This window comes from Camelus ferus, chromosome 35 (genome assembly GCF_009834535.1).
Source record: "Camelus ferus isolate YT-003-E chromosome 35, BCGSAC_Cfer_1.0, whole genome shotgun sequence".
Classification (NCBI taxonomy): domain Eukaryota; kingdom Metazoa; phylum Chordata; class Mammalia; order Artiodactyla; family Camelidae; genus Camelus; species Camelus ferus.
Window position 1 is genome coordinate 5,976,763 of NC_045730.1, and position 18,457 is coordinate 5,995,219.

The window sequence follows — 18,457 nt, forward strand, 5'->3', positions numbered from 1 at the left end:
TCTCCCCACTCCCAGCCCCCAAACATTCTTCCTTGAATAAAAAGGACAAGCTTTTCACATTTTGAAGAAGAATTCAGGTTATAACTCTCAACTTCGGACTCCACCAGCAAGATCCACATTCATTCTCCCACTGAACACGTGGAACACCCGGGAGGCAGGGATCCCCATGCAGAGGTGCCGAGGTTTGGGGTGCTCTCTAGACAAGGCTGTGATAATACACCCCAGGTATAAGACCCCCGGCTCCAGGGCCTGCCTTCCTTCTCTCACAGCACAGAGGAAACTTCTGGACTCAGGGCTGTCCTGCCAGGTTCTGAAAGTAGACCTTTCCACCTGACTGTCTAACTATCTGGGGTTCCTGGGGTGAAGGGACACTTAGCTTTCATGCTCTTTTTTTTTTTAAACAAATTTCAATTTTTTTTTTAAATGGAGGTACTGGGGATCGAACCCAGGACCTTGTGCATGCTAAGCATGTGCTCTACCGCTGAGCTCTACCCTCCCCCCTTAGCGCTGGTGCTCTTGACCCTTCTTTCCCTCTCCTTCACCTCCCCTGTTCTCTCGCTGGCCATCTCATCACATTCTCCAGGACAACTTTTGCAACGTACTGAACTGGGAAGTGATGAGGATGAGCTGAGATTCTGTGAATGAATTCCTGAAGACTGAAGTCAAGGCAGGAAGAAGGAAAGAAGCGACTCATACTCTGTCACAGTCTAAGGTCAGCAGAGGGAGGAGGGCTGTGGATGAAACCACCCAAGGCAAGCCGTGGTCCAGGCCCGGCCCCTGGCATCATGCCAACTGCAGCTGGACCAACCAGGAGACGAGTGGGCAGGAGCATTACAACCACCACAAACGCTGCTCTTCTGAGATTTAAAGGTAATCACCCCTCCCCAAGGAGCCATGAGTTTGATCTTCCTTCTACCCACCCTGGACTCGTGGTGCTGGAAGGGCTGCAGCTGCGCGGTAGTTATGCCATGATCTCTGAGCACATTTCTAGAAAAAAGGAAGTTCTGCTCTTCAGGCCTGTAGCTCAGAGGGAGCTTGTCGACACAAGCCACTTCCCCTTTCTAGTTCCCTTTCTGGCTGAGAAGCCGCCAAAGATAAACAGTAAAATGGGCAAGGCCCTGCTTAGGGCCAAGGGTCTGCTTCCTCCCCAGCTCAGATGCCCAAGGACTAATCCGGTAACTGAGCACAGGCTCCTCGGAGTTTCTGCCAGTGAAATAAAAATAATAACATCTGACCGCTTGAACTTAGAAACATCTAGCTAGCGTTCACCACAGAGTAGGTTTTTTCAGGGTGCTGTGACCCTGGGATAAAATTGATTAAAATGGAAACATCAAGAGAGAGAAGCCAAGGCGCACAACTGATCTACCCGTCAGAGGTTCTCGGGTTTGGGGTTGCTGGACAATGTCTCCATCCCTGCCGCCCCCTGCATTGTCCTTCATTCACCATCCCCAGCCTCGAATCCTCTTCTCCTCCTGGACCTGAGCTATCCTTCATCTTAACCAGCTTCCTCATCTGGGACCTCAGAGAACATTCTGATGCAATGAACATCCTTCCTGACCTTCAGCCACATCTCTCTTGGTCATCTCCAACCCCAGGTCCCCTAGGATTCTGTGTCTCTGCTCACTCGCTGACACACGGTCACAGAACCACAACCACTAGGGCTGCCTGTAAATGGACACATCCAAGGGTCACTGGGCCCTCCTCCTGCTCAATAATTCCCTTTTCCTCTCCCCTACTGGAGGTCTCAAAGCAGTCATTTGACACCTTCTCCGCTCTTCTCAAGCCTTCGATTCCACCCAGCCTTCTGAGAAGCGTATGGTCTCCTGCGAAGACCGACGGCTTCTGGGAAGGGAGTGTCAATCTCCCTCCATCAGACTGAAATTCGCACGGGTGTTACTTTTGCTTAATGGCCCCGCTGTCTCGAATGAAGCATCTTTCCACCCGTTCACGTGTGCTCTTCAGTAACTTTTCGTCCCTTTAAGGATCCTAAGCCCTGTCTTCCCTGCACTTACTGTCTGTTTTTGCTTGTTCCTTTTTTCTTCAGCTTCAAAGAAAAAAAGCGCTCTATCTAAGTTCTCTTTCTTTCATGATTCGACTATCAGAAAGGGTCGTCGCCACTCATAGCCCCACACGGACAGCTCCACAACCCCTCTCCTGACCTCCACTGTCCTTCTGAAATGCGCCCAAGTCCTCCCGTGACCAAATCCGATGGCTGTCCTTGGCCTGCAACCTTCTCGACTCTTCTGAGGCACCTCAGACTCAATGTGATCAAAACTGAACTGACTGTGCCTCTCCCCACCTGCTCCCACCTGCCGACTGCTCTCCTGTTTCTCCAAGTTGAGGCCAAACTGCCCGGTTGTCACAGCCCCAAGTGAGTTACCAAGTCCCTTTCCTTCCACCACTGGTCCCATCTGTGCTACTCAACTCTGCCCTCTGCATTGCCATGACACACAGTGCTCTGTCCAGGCTCCACACACACTGCCCCCAACCCTGCATGGGGCTCCTGGCCACCCTCCCTGTGGCCAAAATACCCTCCCAGACCCTCGGCTGTCTAAGAAGTAAGAGTCAAGTATTTCAGCCCGAGAAGTAAGGCCCTCTAGGCCCTGGTCCCAGCCTTTCTCTCTCAGCCTCCTCATCCTCCCCACTTCCATTTCATTGCCCGCATTTCCCACTTCCTCTGAACTCGGGAAGAGCTCTCAGCTCCTGGAACTCCCCTGGGTGTGCTCACCTCCCTTCCAGAATCGGGCTGGTCCAACTCCATGCACTGTTTGTTCGACACAGTCTTCACTCACTGAAATCCTATCATTACTTTTTCCCCCAAGATTTGGTCAAGAGGCCATCTTTTCCTGCCTGCGTAACGAAGTTATTCATTCCTCCCCGAACCTACAGAGTTCAAATAGACTCATTTCTTTCTTACTCTCATCTCACGTTCTTTTATGTTCTGTTACCTCAGTATCTACCTCATTGCCCCTATTAGATTTCAGGTTCTCAGGGACAGTGATGATGAGACTAACAGCCAGAGTCACCTCCACTGCAGACGCTCCCACCACATTCCAGTTCTGTGCAGAGCACGTGACTGCATCATCTCAGCAACCTTACTGTCTCCACTTCCAGATGAGATTAAGTAAAGTGCCCAAGGCCAACACCTAGGATGTGGTAGAGCCAGAAATTCAATTTAGGTTTGTCCGACTTCAAACGCCACGCTCTTAACTACTACGTGGATGGTATTTCTCACTGTCGGGACTCGGCCAATAACTGCTGAATAAAACATCCTCTCTCTCAGCCCTGGTAGGTGGGAGAGTTTACTTAACCAGGTTCCCCAGAGTTGCTAAGGCTTAATCAACACACGTATTTACGTGGGAGAAGAAACAGACAGCTGAGACTCTAACTCTTAAAGGATATTTTCAAAACCAGAAGAAGTTTTTATGCCTCAAGATTCAACAGAACCTCAAATGCAAAGTGAGAGGGAAAACCGTATTCACCTGGGTTAGGTAACAGCCTGATTTTTGTCTCTTTCCTGGGAACCACTGTCGTCGGTAAGGCAATGAATCAAGGCCACTCTAAAACCTGCTGTAATTTAAACCATGTTTAGACAGAGCTTCCAAACTTCTAATTTCTGAGGCTCTGATATCAGCCCTGGGAAAGCAAGGTGATTTTATTCTGTTGATAGAATCAGAACCAACGTAAATGTGGGGTTGCATTTCACCCATGAACACGCAAACGACGTACAGCACACACAGGGCTCGGTGTAAGGAAAAGTGGTGGATGCTGATCTCCAAACCTAAGCGGGCAGGTAAGGGCTGTAATCCTCCAAGAGGAATGTCATTACACAGCTCCAATCCTATCACAACAAACGCCGTTACAACAGAGATGTCTGTATAACAAAAACCCTTTCAAGCTTTGGCTGGCAGCCCACGTACTTCAAGCAATATTTGATGTGAGACTTGGAGTTCAGTAATGGGAATTGACCTATATTTCCAAAGGTAAGATCTGAATGATTTCATCTGTAACTTCTATCCCAGGATACTGTGAGTTGGAGTGATGTACAATCTAAACTCAGGAGTGAAAAAAAAAAAAAAAAACCAAAACCAAAAAACTACGGACAAAGATAGAACCAAAATCAACCGTGTTCTTGAAGGGCGAAATTCCTTCCTTTCGCTTTGGGAACCCTTAGGGAAAAGAGAAGGCTCCCAGCCCAACCCTGAAATAAAGCCAACCAAAGCTGGTTTTGGCCTCCTCTCACTGAGAGGTAAGCTGGTGTTAACACATGAAGACAGATCAACTGTGGTCAAATTTCTACTCTGCCACTTACTGGCTGATTCACCTAGGCTATATTTCTTAACTTTTTGTGATCCTCGGTTTGCTCATCTGTAAAATGTGACTAGGACCACCTACTTTCAGGATTCCGTTAAGAATGAAATGAGAAAACATATGCAACACTCCGAACATAGGGCCTGGTACCCAGCATCTGCTCCAAAAAATGAATTCCCTCACCAGGGCTCCCTTCCCCTCTGAGACTCTGGGCTGATGCAAACTATTTTGATGAAGTTAGTTATAAGACCTAGTGAATGAAGTTAACAAAACACAGAGTCACAAATACAGCCTGGTAAAGATGCTGCTCAGAGGAATACTGGGGAAAAGAGAACTTGGTGGAAGAACCAGGCCACGTTGAAGTCCTTACTTGACGGAGAGAAAGGTCTTTTTGGCTAAACTAGGACACGTGTCATCAAAAGCTAAAATGCAAGTAAGCAGGCATCATAATCACGAATGAGCTCTGATCACGATGTCACAGGTCATTTCAAAAAATGCTGAATGAACTGGAATTTGGAGGCATGTTTTCCTAGCCGAGGACGACCTGTGGTGACTGCTCTCAAGCACCGGTTTGCTGCCTCTGGCCCAGTGCACCGTGGCCGCCATTCTCAATGCTGGGAGGGCCCTTACTGGCTAACTCCTCGGCCCCAGCCCAGGGCATTAAACTGCCTTTGCTCAGTAGGATACTGTGAAAGTATTAATTTCTCGTCTTCTCCCTCTGGGAAACATAGGTAAACAGTTTAGGAATATGATCAACGAAGAGTCTTGGCACTGCCCTAATTTGTGATGTTTTTAATCCTATTGAGTTTTAGATATCTACTTTTCCCTTTTACAAATTCTAGTAAAATCAAGTATATAGTAACAACATTCTTATATATGTTCTTTTGAAAACACACTTGGTGTTACATAAAATGTTTTGAGATAGAAAAGGAGAGTGCTATAAACATAATTTGAAGGCATGTCTGTTTGCCTTTATAAAATAGATATTGTCTAGGGGTTTTAAAATTTCTTAAAAGGACCCAAAAAGTCCTATCACACCTCAGTAACTATAGGGAACAAGAGATGGCCCAACCTTTCTCAGTCAGAGAAGGTCAGAGTTTTCACAATGACTTAGTTTAAGCCCTTCACCTCGACAGGCTGGAATAGGCTCTGGGAACAGAATGGGGTGATGTTCGTGTGCTCAAATAAAGTGTATGTACAAGCCAGACCATGAGCTTGCAGGAGCTCTCATGAGAGGCAACACAGAAATAAAATAACAGGCCGGGCAGAAATACCAAGGTGCAGAGAAAGAAAGAGAAACTGTGAGACCCCCAGAGATGGAGGAACCCTGGGGGAGAAGACCAAGGGATCAAGAACGAAGAACAAAATTATTAAAGCAAGGTTAAAACATGGACAGAAACCCAGTGGTAGCAGCAGAGGAGAGATTTTAAATTCCAACTGCACAGAGCTTACAAAGGGTGACTCCAATACACAGAAGCTTCAACCTGGACAGAGGTTTCTGGCCTCTTTTTCAGTAACTGTGTCCCCCCCTCCCCTCCCCAATCACCCTCATCTTAAAATGGAGGCAGTCACAAGCACCAGATTGTACACTTGAATCTTACCACTGCTGAGGGCGTAAACCACAAGCATTTTTGAAGGCGTGCTAACTATTTAAGGCCACTAGGGTGCTACTTCCTGCCCCAAAAGGCACACTTCACTTAATGAGCCCTATCTAGAGCCCAGGAATTGATGTCCCTCCTAGAAGTGTGACCTTTATCCCTCACACCAGCGATTATCAGTTTATAAGGTATTTCGAGATCCCCACAGGGTATGTAAAAGTGAAATGCAATTGTAATTACATGGGCAGTCACCGAAAGACAGAGGTAGAAAGAGCGTCTGAAATGCAAGGCTAAGGAACACTATTCCTCAGAGGGGCAAGCCGCTCCGCCCAGCAGAGCCTGTGCTGCCTCGAAAGTGACCTCAGGGAGGAATCACGCGCCTGGACAGACGCGCGGCCGCGCCCTCCTCCCGCGGCGCCTCCCTCCCCGCATCCCAGGCCAGCTGGTCCACCTGCCCAGGAGGCGGGCGGGGGCGCTGGGCGGAGCCGGGCTGGCCGCTGGGCACAAGGGTAGCGGGTGGCTCTCTCCTGCCCTCCTCCCTCCCGCGACTCCCCGGACGCCCAGGGATGCCCAGGACCTCCCCCTCCCGCACGCCCCGACCACGCGCCCCCAAGCGCGTGCTCCCCGCTGCTGTCTGTACCTTTACTCTGGGGAGGGTTCTGACTCCGGTCCCGGAGGACATTGATCTGGTAGACGGCTCCGTAAGGCTCAAAAAGTTCTTTCAGCTCCTTTTCCGACCAGGACCGGGGGATCTGTCCGACAAACATCTTAATGGCATCTGGGTCTGGTTGGTCTGAGTGATCCAAAGCGCCGTTCATCTTGTTGGCTGTGCCGTTACTGTCAAAAAGGGAAGCAGGAGCCAGAGTTAGGGCTGCAGGGTGAGGGACAGGAAGACAAAAAATCGGGGGTGGGGGTGGGGGCGGGGAGGCGGAAGGAGGAGGAAGAGGAGCACGGGGCAAAGTGCCTAATGAGTCGTGGAAATTTGATGAACTAAAACAAAGCACAGGCACCATTAGGTTGCTCCTGGGCAGCAGCGGCGGCGGGCTCTCACTGCAGGCTGCCGTTCAGCACCGCCGCCCCAGCCCAGGGCAGCGCCCCGCCGGCTGTCACCCGGGGCGTGGACATCTTGAAACCCGGCTCGGGAGGCAGCTGCAAGTTAAGTGCAGGTCTCGCTCGGCAAGGCTGCCATCAACGCATTCGCAGCGTTATCAGCCCCACACTGGCTCTCGTGTGGAAAGAAAGGCAGGGCTGGGTTTCTGCTGGATTTCCCACCCCTCCGCCCCTTTGGGGAGGTTTTGGAAGAGAGGAGAGAGGTGGTAATAATAAAGTCACATGAAAAGAAAATGAAACATTTGGCAGTCCGTCAGATGACTAATGCAAGATGCCGGTGATGAATTTGCAGAGCGCGCGAGGCATCCATGTGTGCATCAAATTAGTATGTTGTTGCTGCTCAGAAGGCAAAGTGCTCCAGCACTGCGGCTCGGGTGCAGCCGATTGGCTGCCCACGCTGGAGAAAAGGGCCCGGGGCGGGGAGGGGGCTCTCGTTTAAAAAGCACATTGTTTATGGGACCCGGGCACAAAGGGTTTAATTCAGACAGGCAAAGGCGATCTCAGAATTGCCTGCTTTGTGCCGGGAGGAGAGAGAGAAAAAAAGCAGCCCCAGAAAGTTGAGTTCCCGCTAAAGGACACTGAATATTTCAAATCTTTCACACTCCATAAATTGCTCTCTGTATATCTGACATCCAGATGTTGCACTTGAGTTCTAAACAATCACACGTTTGGGAGAGAGAAGAGGAAAGTCTGTCTTTTTTTCCTTCTAGCTTCAGTAAATATTTGGGGCTGATATAAAGAGCAAGACCATAAGATTTTACCTATCAATCTTCCTTCATGCTGTTTTCCAAAATCCTCATTTGAAAGAGAGAATGCTTGTTTAGAATCTGCAATTCTAGTCACCGTCATGTAAAAGGATGATGAAGGCATTCATTTTTTTACTTGGATCCCGCCTATCTGAGCTGCAGTAAAGCAAAACCACAAACTATCTTCCACCTCCCCGCCTCCTAACGCACCCTAAACCTACCTACTCTGCCAAGTGACAGGGTCGAGTGCCCTAAGCAGCATTCATTTGCAGTGCTCCTGATTCTCAGCCTTCAAAAATGAAATACTTAAACTCGGCAGACACGTTATCTAAGAGCCGTCCGTGTACATGACTGGCCCCCAGCCGCCAACCTCCAGCTCATGAGGCAGAAAGGTCATAAAAGGGCCACATGGACTAAAACTTCACCACAAACAGTCACTTCATTATAGCCTCAGGATAACAGTAAGAAGGTATTCAAAGATCTTAAGCAGGGTTCCTTATTTGGTCAAAATAATCAATCAAAACCCATCAGAGAACCTTAAATTTGCTGCAGAACTAGGCTATTCCTGAGCCCTTGGGGGAAAGAAAGAGACAATGATCGGCTAAACACCAAACAACAACAGTGAAACCCACAGAAAGGAGAAATCCTGAATTCAGTTTAAACCAGAGAGTAAAATAATGGCAAGTACTCTTCACTAGGTCCTCGCTTCAATTTCTGCATCTTCTTGTCCCCCAATTTACCACTATTTTTTTATCCTTGAGATAAACAATCAGACTAACTTGAAGTACGTTCAGAGCTTTCCCTCATCAACCTTATTGTTATAAAAAATGTTCTGCTGAGTACAATACTGAGCACAAAATCTTCTTTCAACAATTTAGGTGTAATGTAATGCTTGTTTACATTAGAGCTCGATCGTTTATCTTGTTCCCAGGCACCTATACTTCTTTTCAAGTCGCCCTCTGAGAATTCAATAAAAACACTTTAACCCCGTGGAGCCGACTCGGGCAAGCCCCACACAGAACAGAATGCAGCGCTCACGGCTCGTTGAGAGCTGAGTGTGTGGCAAGACTTACTTCTGGGACAGGAAGGACTTGTGGTTACTGCTGTTGACAATAAGCTAGAATGAAAAGAGGAAGGCACAGCCGCAGGTCTCAGCTAACAGAGAACGGAAGTGCAACGCATGCGGCTGCTGCATCTTGCCTGTGTGGAGAACACTTAATATAACGGCGGACTTAGGCGACAGCACGCTAGCCCTAACATCTTAAGTTAGAGCAAGGGTTCCTTAGTGTGTCTCCAAATGAGGGGCCTTTCTTACTTTCTCGAAAGACACACCCTCACTGAGGTACCTAACGGAAGGGAAAAACCATGAAGAGGGCTTACGCCTTGCCCCTTTGGTCTTCACGCCGCTGAGTGCTCGTTTATAATCCCTGTCCCACTGGCCACCCTTCACAGATGCCTTTAGACCTCCTCTCCTGAGGCAGCGGGGCGTCAGGGCTCTGGGTCTGAATGCTAGCACCACCACTTCCTAACGGTGCCATTCTGGGCCTCAGACTCTTCATCTGTAAAATGGGAACAACATACTCCACGCCAGAGAGTCATGTGCTTAGCCCAGGTCGTGGCTCAGAGTGAGCATCTAGTAAGTGTCAGCTGTTTCCACTATTCATCTCTTCTTTGCCCTTGTGATGCACTAGAAATGAGTGACCATCACAAGTCTACTTTTTCATCCAAATGTTTTCATAGTAGGGACTCAAACACAAGTCATAATATTAATACTAATACTAAATAATAGTAATAACAACGTGCATCTTTCAGTGAGTACTTTTATGCCAGACACTAAGCTAGTGCTTTATTTCTAATCCTTATAACAACTTCATGAGAAAGTATGATTTTCCAGATGCAAACATCTAAGAAATAAGTTCCTTTCCTAAGATTACCAGCTTATAAATTCTACAAGTAGAATTCAAACGGAGGCCCAGTGTGCTCCAAAGGGTGGAATATTTCTAAACCAACATGTGGCGAAGTATCGCATCAGGTATGCCTTGGGCTGAGAATAAACAGCTCATGATAAATCTGTGAGAAAACAAGGCCAAGAACAAGACCTACCGGCTCCCTGGAATCATGTGTCCAAAAGGCAGCATTAAAAGAAACACATACACACACCCTTCCTCTTTCTACGTGTGGGAAAATAGGGGCAAAGGCTGAACCTAAGAGTCCATTAAGACTACCTTAAAACCCACATTTTCTCCAAAATCACAATGTGTCTCCACCTCCAGAGATTCCTCTTTCCCTATTCCTGCAGGACCACACCAATGAGCACCTCTCATCCACATCTACATCCTTTCCCAACTACTTCCCATTCTGCAAACAACTTTTCCAAAGATTTGCATCATCGGTGAAGAGCACAACAATCTTTTCCTTGATTAATCTGACCACATCTAGTTATTGTCCACAATTCACCACAATGGCACAACTTTGCGACTGAGCACTCCTGGGTAGGACAGGTGGTCCTACCTGACTGATGATCCCCGTTGTTCCTGAACCTCCTGCCCTGGATCCTGATGGCATTGCAACAACTGTGTTAACTTCATTCCAGTGCACGCAAGCTCCTCCTTCTTGAACTTCCAACTTCCTTCCTGGCTGATGCTCATTTCTACTGGAGACTTACTGACTTCTTTTGTCCTCATGGGGCTTCAAGTGTTGACACTTCTAAGGAAGCCAGAAATTATGTGTCCAACAGTTAAACCTTCAGGGGTACTTGCCAGAGGCCGTGGAGAACCAATGCACTCTTCACAGAGGGGTGATTATGGGAACAGAGACCCCCAATTCTCAGCAAGAATCTCAGTAAGGTCTATTTACTGGAATCTGGTCTCAGGCTTACAAAATTAGACTAGCCTGTTTCTCTACACTTCCTGCCTACCCTCAGCACCCAGTACAGTGCAGAACTTAGATTCAAATTCAAGTATTTATTGCATACTCACTCCTTGCCAGAAGACTTTGCCAAGTCCTGGACATACAGAATCACAAGCTCCGTGAAGATGAAATTACTACCTCCATTTTGGAAATGAAGCAGTTGAGAGTCATAGAGGGAAAGTGACTTTTCCAATGTCACACCCCTAAGAAGAAGTGTCAACAGAATCTGGACACAGCACAATATAAAGGCCAGCTGTCACTGCTTCATATCCCATGGACTGGGTTTCTCTAGGGTGATGCTCCCTGTGGACTCAGTGCTCACTTGCAGGCCTGAGACACCAGCTCGTGCATCTCTGCTGGCATCTCACCTGCAAACTACAATACTCTCCTGGACGCCAATTCTGCTTTTGCTCTTGGCGAAAAACCAACTATAAGGCTGCTTCAGGACAGATGCCATGTGGCACCGGACCACAAGTCAGAGAGCACTACGCCAGCGGGAACCGGTGGTATCAGTCTCAGAGCCAAGATGAAAATGTAACGATGTTTGGGGGAAAAAAATAAGAGTGCATACTCTTCGCTTTTAGCACAGGCACTGACCTACTTCCCTACTCTATTTTCGGGTAGAGAGCTAGATCAAGAGAGGATATGCAAAAATCTTATGAGGTTCCTCTACGCAGCAAAATATTATAGAAATTATAATAACTCACTCAGTGCATTTTCATTGTTGTTATTAATTCCAGGACAACAAGCTCTTAGAAGGCCCAGTGACTGCAAATTTCTTTTCGGAGACCGCAAATGAAAGAACTGCTCCTTCTATTCTTTCATCACGGGCAGCAGCTTTCTGCCATGTATCTCCTTTATCCATACAAAAGGAAGAATAACAAATTGACAAAATGGGTAAGAGAAATGCCAACTGGCTATAAATAATTTTGAAAATGTTGAAAAAAGAAGACAAAATGCCACCTTCAGAAGCTATACCAACCCCAAAACAACACAAAAAGATGCCCTGTCTTGGAAAAGTTTTGAATGAAGATGGCTAATCTCCCTGGTAGCTACTAATAATCTTATTATTCCCATACTTTCTTCTCCATCTTACTTTGCTGTTCTTGTGATGCCCCGCAACATCCTCTATCAGTGCCGTCCAACTGCGCACAAGGGTGGAAATGGCCTATGACCTGCATGATCCAATATGGCAGCCGCCAGTGACACGTGGCTGCTACACACTCAAAATGAAGCTACTGCAACTGAGAAATTGACTTTTCCATTTTATTTTACTTTAATTAAATTTAACAGCTCTAAGTGCAAATATACTTTTTTTTTTGTTTTGTTTGTTCCAACTAATTAGAGTTGAGATTCACTGAAACATTTCACCAGGAAGTCGTTCTGGGGAAAGGGGGGGAATGAGGGGCCAGGAAAATGAGCTTGGGCACTCAGTAACTCGTCAGTGGCCATGGGCTGGCTGGCTTGGGTTCTGGTTTTGGCTCAGCATTAAATTAACTGTGGGAATCCCAGGCAAATCCTGTAACCACTCTGTACCTCAGTTTCCTCACTTGTAATACAAAGAGAGAGAACAGGTCCCATCTGGCTCCTAATTTCTGTGGTTGTGCGAGTGGCTGAGTGGCTGGTGGCCCGGGGTTGCTGCCAGACCATCTTCTCCCTCAATTTGTGCCAATTCCTGCTAATATCCCAACCACGGTCCCATCACTGGAGTCAGTTGACCGCCTGCTCTTTCAAAGGTCCCAGGGACCATTTTTTAATATCCCTTGTTCTTAGGTAATAGCACACGAAGAAACAGGCTGTGTGTGGCAAGCACAGGAAACTGTCCAAGCCTGAGCTGCGTGAAGCACAAGCCGGAAGAACCTGGCGAGGGGCCTGGCGCCTTCTGGCAGGTAACAGGACAGCATGAGATTCAGCAATGTTCACAATCTCCTCCACTGTCAATGTTGCTGTTGCTCATTATTTAAGAGCAGAATTCTCTCCTCGAACACGGCGCACGCGGGACAGTATCCCCTCTTCCCGTATCTCTGTCCGGGGAACACATCAGAGATGGGCTGCTCAGGAGTCGTGACTCTCTCCTCTCAACCTTAACCCTCTCTATTTAGGAAAAGGCATCAGCTGTCATCCACCCTCGAGCTCTGGGAATTCCACCTCCCTTTGCAAATGCACCACTTCAGGGTCACCACGAAGAACACCTCCATCTCCTGCCACTGCCTTTCGACATGGCACCGCTGCCACCGGACCCACACACCTGCATCTTACTCAGTGGGATCCTGGGTGGCTGAAAGATTTTGGTAAACCTAACAAAACTCTCTGTGTATCAGTTTTCTCACCAGTCAGAGGACGACACCAATGCTGCTCGCTCCTGCATTTACCTGGAAGGTACTGACACCGTTTATCACAGGCAGCAAAGCTCTGTGAGTCACATCCCTACCAGCCACAAAGTGGGACCCAGAAATCGGCCCCACCAGTTACAGGGCAGGGCCCCCCATCTCGGAGGCGGGACCTCTGCAGATCAGCTGGTGAACTCACAGAATATTAACTAGATCCAAAAATACCCCAAGTAGCTGAAGACCACAAAGCCTTTCTTCAAATGGTCAAATTGCAAATAAATTTGTGTTCCTCTGAAGAAAAGTTCAAGTTTCATCTAAGTACACACACAAGTAGTATGTTCATCCTTGTGCTTTGACAAAATTTGAAAAAACATATAATTTGTTAACAATGTGTATAGGATGTCGATGTCATTCACCAAGTTTGTGATGAGCATTCTGCTGGATCGCAGGAATTAATATAGGGTTGGATCTGGATGGAGGTCTACAAACTATCCATTCGATTACCCGGGGACAATGTAACCCTGACTCTAGGAAATCACTCCTGCAGAAAAGGCCACACAACACGGGTGTTTGGACTCACCAAGGAAAAGGGAAACCTTATTACCTTATCTCAACTTGACTGCTAGTAAAAAGCAGAAAGCCGGAAGACCCCCACAAAGCAGTCAATTTGGACGCATCCAGGGGGGACCTGGAGTCTGAATACACAATAGCCTTTGCTGGGAAGACAGTGCAGCATCGGCTGTGGGCAGCCCCCGCCCAGGGAACTCGTTTCCTTCAGGATTTATCAGAAATAGCTCGTGGACTTCAGAGCAGCAGAAGGCATTTGTACGGGAAGAGATTTTTTTTCGGTTGAACGTTTAGAAATGGCAACAGGGAAATAATCATCATGCAGAAGATTTGTACCAGGCTTCACATTTTCCAAGTGCTGCAGGAGCGCCCTCCTCCCCCAAGGGCTGAGGTCAGTATTCCTGCCCCCGCTGTACAGATGAGCAAACGGAGGGCAGGGACGGGGTGACCGGGCTCTGGGTCACAGTGCCTCACAGTCAGATTCACCTGTCCACCGCTAAATGCTGCAGAACTCACCTGGGTGCTTGGGCAAGTATTTCTAAGTGGCCCTCCTGGATGATGGAGGAGACAATGGTTTGGCCCCCATCAACGAACTGAAATGTGAATCATGAAATGAAGACCGACGTGGGGGAAAACTCAACACTGGTCCAAACTTCCCAAACCTGCCCAAAATATCTCCCATATTCATATTTTGGCAGCGAATGATGCAAATAAGGGATGCATGTACCCTGAGAATGGCAAACAACACAGGATGGACACAGCACCTGGTACCCCGCACCTGGCTTTTAGCAGCTCTGCTTTTCACGGCACTGCTGGCTGCAGTATTTGGCCTCGACTTACTCATGCAAGAGAAAGAAAGCCATCAGGCGGATTCACAGCATACTCCACCCATTGAAGAAATACTGGTGGTGAATGTGGATGGTTCACCTTTGTGGGATTTAAACCCTGTGCCTCCCCCTCCCCCCATCGCCCTCCCATCCCTGACAGTTATTCGCTCCATTCCTGGGTCACATTTGTAAATGGAATCTGAAATAATCATAGGCACAGGATGCCAAGCTACACCAAGTCACTGAGCTGGCAATGACACTGAAAGACAATCACCGACAGGGAAAGAAGGCTGGAGAAGGGAGCTGAGCCTGGAGAGCAAGTGGTCCCCGGTGCCTCCCGTCCCCATGGAGCAGGCATCCGAGACGGGGGACCTGAGCCATGCTGGAGAGCGCGCTACACAGACCACCAGCTGGATGGTGGTCACGTGCACTGCTGACCCTTGAGCTGGGTCCCAGGGCCCCACCTCCGCTTCCAGTGCCATACACTGGGGGCCCAGGTCCATCCACGAAGCCCCCTCTGCCTCCGCTCCCCACCCTGGCCTGTGGCCTCCCTCCTCTGAGGGCTGCCCACTCTCCAGCGCTCTGTCACTCGGCATCACTCTTCCCTGGTCTGGTCTGTTCAACCCTCCGATATCTGCCTCCCCATCCTCAGCTGACAGAAGGCCCCAGCACCACCTCAGTCTCGGCACAGCTACGAACAACCAGTTCCCGTCTTCTTTTCCTCTGGCTAGGTTTCACATTCAACTTCCCCAGTCTTCTTCCTGGCTCAGAGTGTCCCCTGCCCCACCCTGCCCCAAACCTGAGCCTAGGACCCGTGTCACACACGGGCTGATGGCTAGCCCGCACCTCTCCCCTTCCCCAACAGCTGACCCTACGGACATGGTAATTACCCGAGCCCCCAATCCGGCGCGTGTCAGACTGTGAAATAAGCACATCTTCTAAGAGATTAAAAAGAGACCATTTCAACAGAGAAATACAAGCGGGAAAGGGAGACAAGGAAGGGGTGGGTGCCCGGCGGGTGCAATTCCAAATAAGGTGTTCAGAGAAAGCCTCATGAGGAAGGTGGGCACGGGGCCTTGAATTCAGTCTTAGTATAACCGCAACACATATTTTTTTCTGTTATTTATTTATTTTTAATTCTTTTTGGGGGGGGTAATTAGGTTTATTTATTTATATTTTCTTTAATGGAGGGACTGGGGATCGAACCCAGGACCTTGGGCGTGCTAAGCACACGCTCTACCACTGAGCTACACCCTCCCCTCTCAACACATAGTTTGAATTAATAGATTTAAGACAGCCAGAAGTCTTAGAAGCTGTAAACATGAAATGGCACATTATGCAATTCGTCACCACTACTATAAAGAACCGTGTTGTCCCATCTGGTACCGTTCTACTGAACCCTGGGGGTCAACACACCTGTTTCCAATGACTTACTGAGCTATTCCTGTATTCCCCTCTGTGCCCGCTGGGTCCGCTTGTCCCAGCACAGACACTGTCTTCATTCTGGCTACCCTGATGACAAAATCATTGCAAAACCATTCAGCGGGCTCTTCTCCTTTGGAGTAAAGGACAGATTTCCCTGACCTTTGTGCTTGTCTGGCAATCAGAACTCTATCTACCCTTCCGTTAAATATTGATTATCTGCCCATTCATTATTCATTTCATCATTTATCAATGGCAAAATTTAATCTGAGGCTGGTCTCTTCTCAACCTGCTTCCTGGCTGACCCTCTATGGTCATAAATGATGTGCAATCAAGGAACACAACTTAAATTGAATGCCAGTCTTGGGGATGCAGCCAGCAGTAGAAGGTTTGAGGGTAAATGTGCAGGAGATTAGTGATGCTGCTGTTTCCTTCCACTGATCTGGAAAATCAAACGTTGACAGTTAAAGGGAACTGATCACGTCATATTAACGACCGTAGTTTAGATCAGAAAACAGAATCTACTTATGAAGAAAGATATATGTGTGTCTGTGCACTAGCAGTTTATAAGGTTCAGATATTTCTCTTTTCTGATAGTATCTTCAAACTCATGTGATTGTGAAATGCCAAAAACAGAACACATGCACACATACACACACAGAAAGGACCTCAGAACAGTCAAAATGAACGCCACAAGTTGTCTGGCCTGATGCTTATGCCCCTTAAACCCTTTGGGGAGCTTCTCAATCCATTCCTCAAAGATTTCTTGCTTTATGTTGGTGGGTAGCTGGAGCTGATGACATTTTCCAGGAGTTCCCAAAGACAGCCAGCCACACAGCAGAGTCATTTATTTGCATAATGACCATCATGTCTCACCTAAAGGGTCACATTAGGCTCAATGAACTCTGTTTCAGAAGGCAAGGAAATATACAATTTATTGTTAAGAAGACGAATTCCCTCAAAATGGGACAACAAAGAGAACCAATGCCTTCAAGGCTACACTTTCAACTCTACTACAAACTTGACTGATCAGACTGACTCATTCTCCGGCGCTCCAGACAGCTGAGATTTCATTTCCCCATTCCAACCCCAAATTCAAGATCTGTGTACCATCTAATTTACTGTCGTTAAATGCAGCAACCAATTTTGCTGAGACTCTTTGGCTTTTGGGGGGTTCATTTTTACTAAGTATTCTGCTCTGTTTTTCCTGCGTTTTTATTTTGCTGTCTTTTTTTTTTTTTTTTTTTTTTTTGGCTGGGAGAAGAGAGGAGGCAGATGGGGACTGGGGCAGAGGTGAGTCATCCCCTTTGGGTAGCTTGTTTCTCCAAAGTAAACTGCTGGTTCTCCGATCAAACAGTAAACTTTGGTTCTTTCTCTTCAAGACATCATAAAGGATGATATTTGAGGTTTGAAAACTGGAAATATGAGGACCCTGTAACAGATGACTGAGATACCATTCCTGGGACTGATCAGAAATTTTTTTAGAATTTTTCTGTCCCAACATAAGAAAAGGTGATGAGAGGTTTTACAGGGATTGCACTAAATTCCTAGACAGCAATCCAAAAATTTGCCTTATAGGCCGCTTAAAGAGATTTGCAAAAGTGGTGGAAAAAGAACATTGCCAAGCTGTGTAATGCTCAAAGAGGACCTCCAGAATTCTCCACGTGTCAGCTCATTGTGAATGTTCCCCTATGAGACAAACAGGCCGGTCCGTCATGCTACAAAACTACATATCAAAAGACAAAGTCCAAATGACATTCTACTTGGCTAGTTTTTCAATCTTGAAATCAAATCTTAAGATGAAATCAATACCCAACACCACATTTTGATTCAGAAATCTATAGGCCTTCTCTCTCTCTCAGCATGTCATGAATTCCACTGAGCATCTTACATCACCAATTAAAATAGGCTTTGACATTTAATTTGCTTATTTCTTAAAAAACAACACACCACCAGCTCTAACCCCATAAACAAATAAGAATAAAAATAGGATTAGGTGCGAAACGAAGATGGTTGTTATTATAGGGGCTGAATATCATCATATCCAAATTCCTCATAGCTGACTTTTAAAAAAAAATTTCTTCATTTTTTGACACTACATCTGGCACAGTGAATACAGATGATCATTTGTTTATGTATCTATCTAACTGCCTCTCCCAAACACAGCCAGATGGAGTCTTTCAGAATCAAATTAATTTCAGATTAATTCGCTCTGGACCCACTCCAGTTCCATGACTCTTCGCTTGGAGGCACCAACCAAACTGATGGGATGTCGTGAACTTCAAAGAGCACAGGTTCCCTGATATCACACACAACGCACGGCTGTGGCTGGCCTCCCTGCCCAGAAAGAAATCCATTTGGGTACCACAGGCTGCCCGTGGAAGGCCTGACCAACAGTTCACAGTGTCAGAATCATCCAGGAAGACTTTCCTCTGGGATCCAAAGAGGATCGTGTTGATTTTACATCCGATTTTCCTAATGCCTTGTGCATGGTGTCTGTATAAAGGGAATGACCTCATTACTAAGACAAGAACAGCGAGGTTATGGTCAGCTTGCTGGATACACAGAGTCAGGTGTGACAATGGGATGCCGGAGACTTAATGCTTCACTTCCCGCGCGCAGATCCTCTGTCGCCG

The 18,457-nt window shown here is 47.3% G+C and overlaps 1 protein-coding gene across 8 annotated transcripts in view; it reads right to left on the reverse strand.

The window, feature by feature from the left end:
* Nucleotides 1-18,457, reverse strand: part of CELF2 (CUGBP Elav-like family member 2) — a 475,836-nt gene that overhangs the window by 142,289 nt on the left and 315,090 nt on the right. For 7 of the 8 annotated variants that reach the window (XM_032474151.1, XM_032474155.1, XM_032474153.1 and 4 more), the window contains one exon: nt 6,550-6,746. In XM_032474151.1, coding sequence (XP_032330042.1) covers nt 6,550-6,746 — 197 coding nt within the window. Of the gene's footprint in view, nt 1-6,549; nt 6,747-6,919; nt 7,273-18,457 lie in introns of those variants that run through there. The other variant, XM_032474157.1, reaches the window with a different exon arrangement.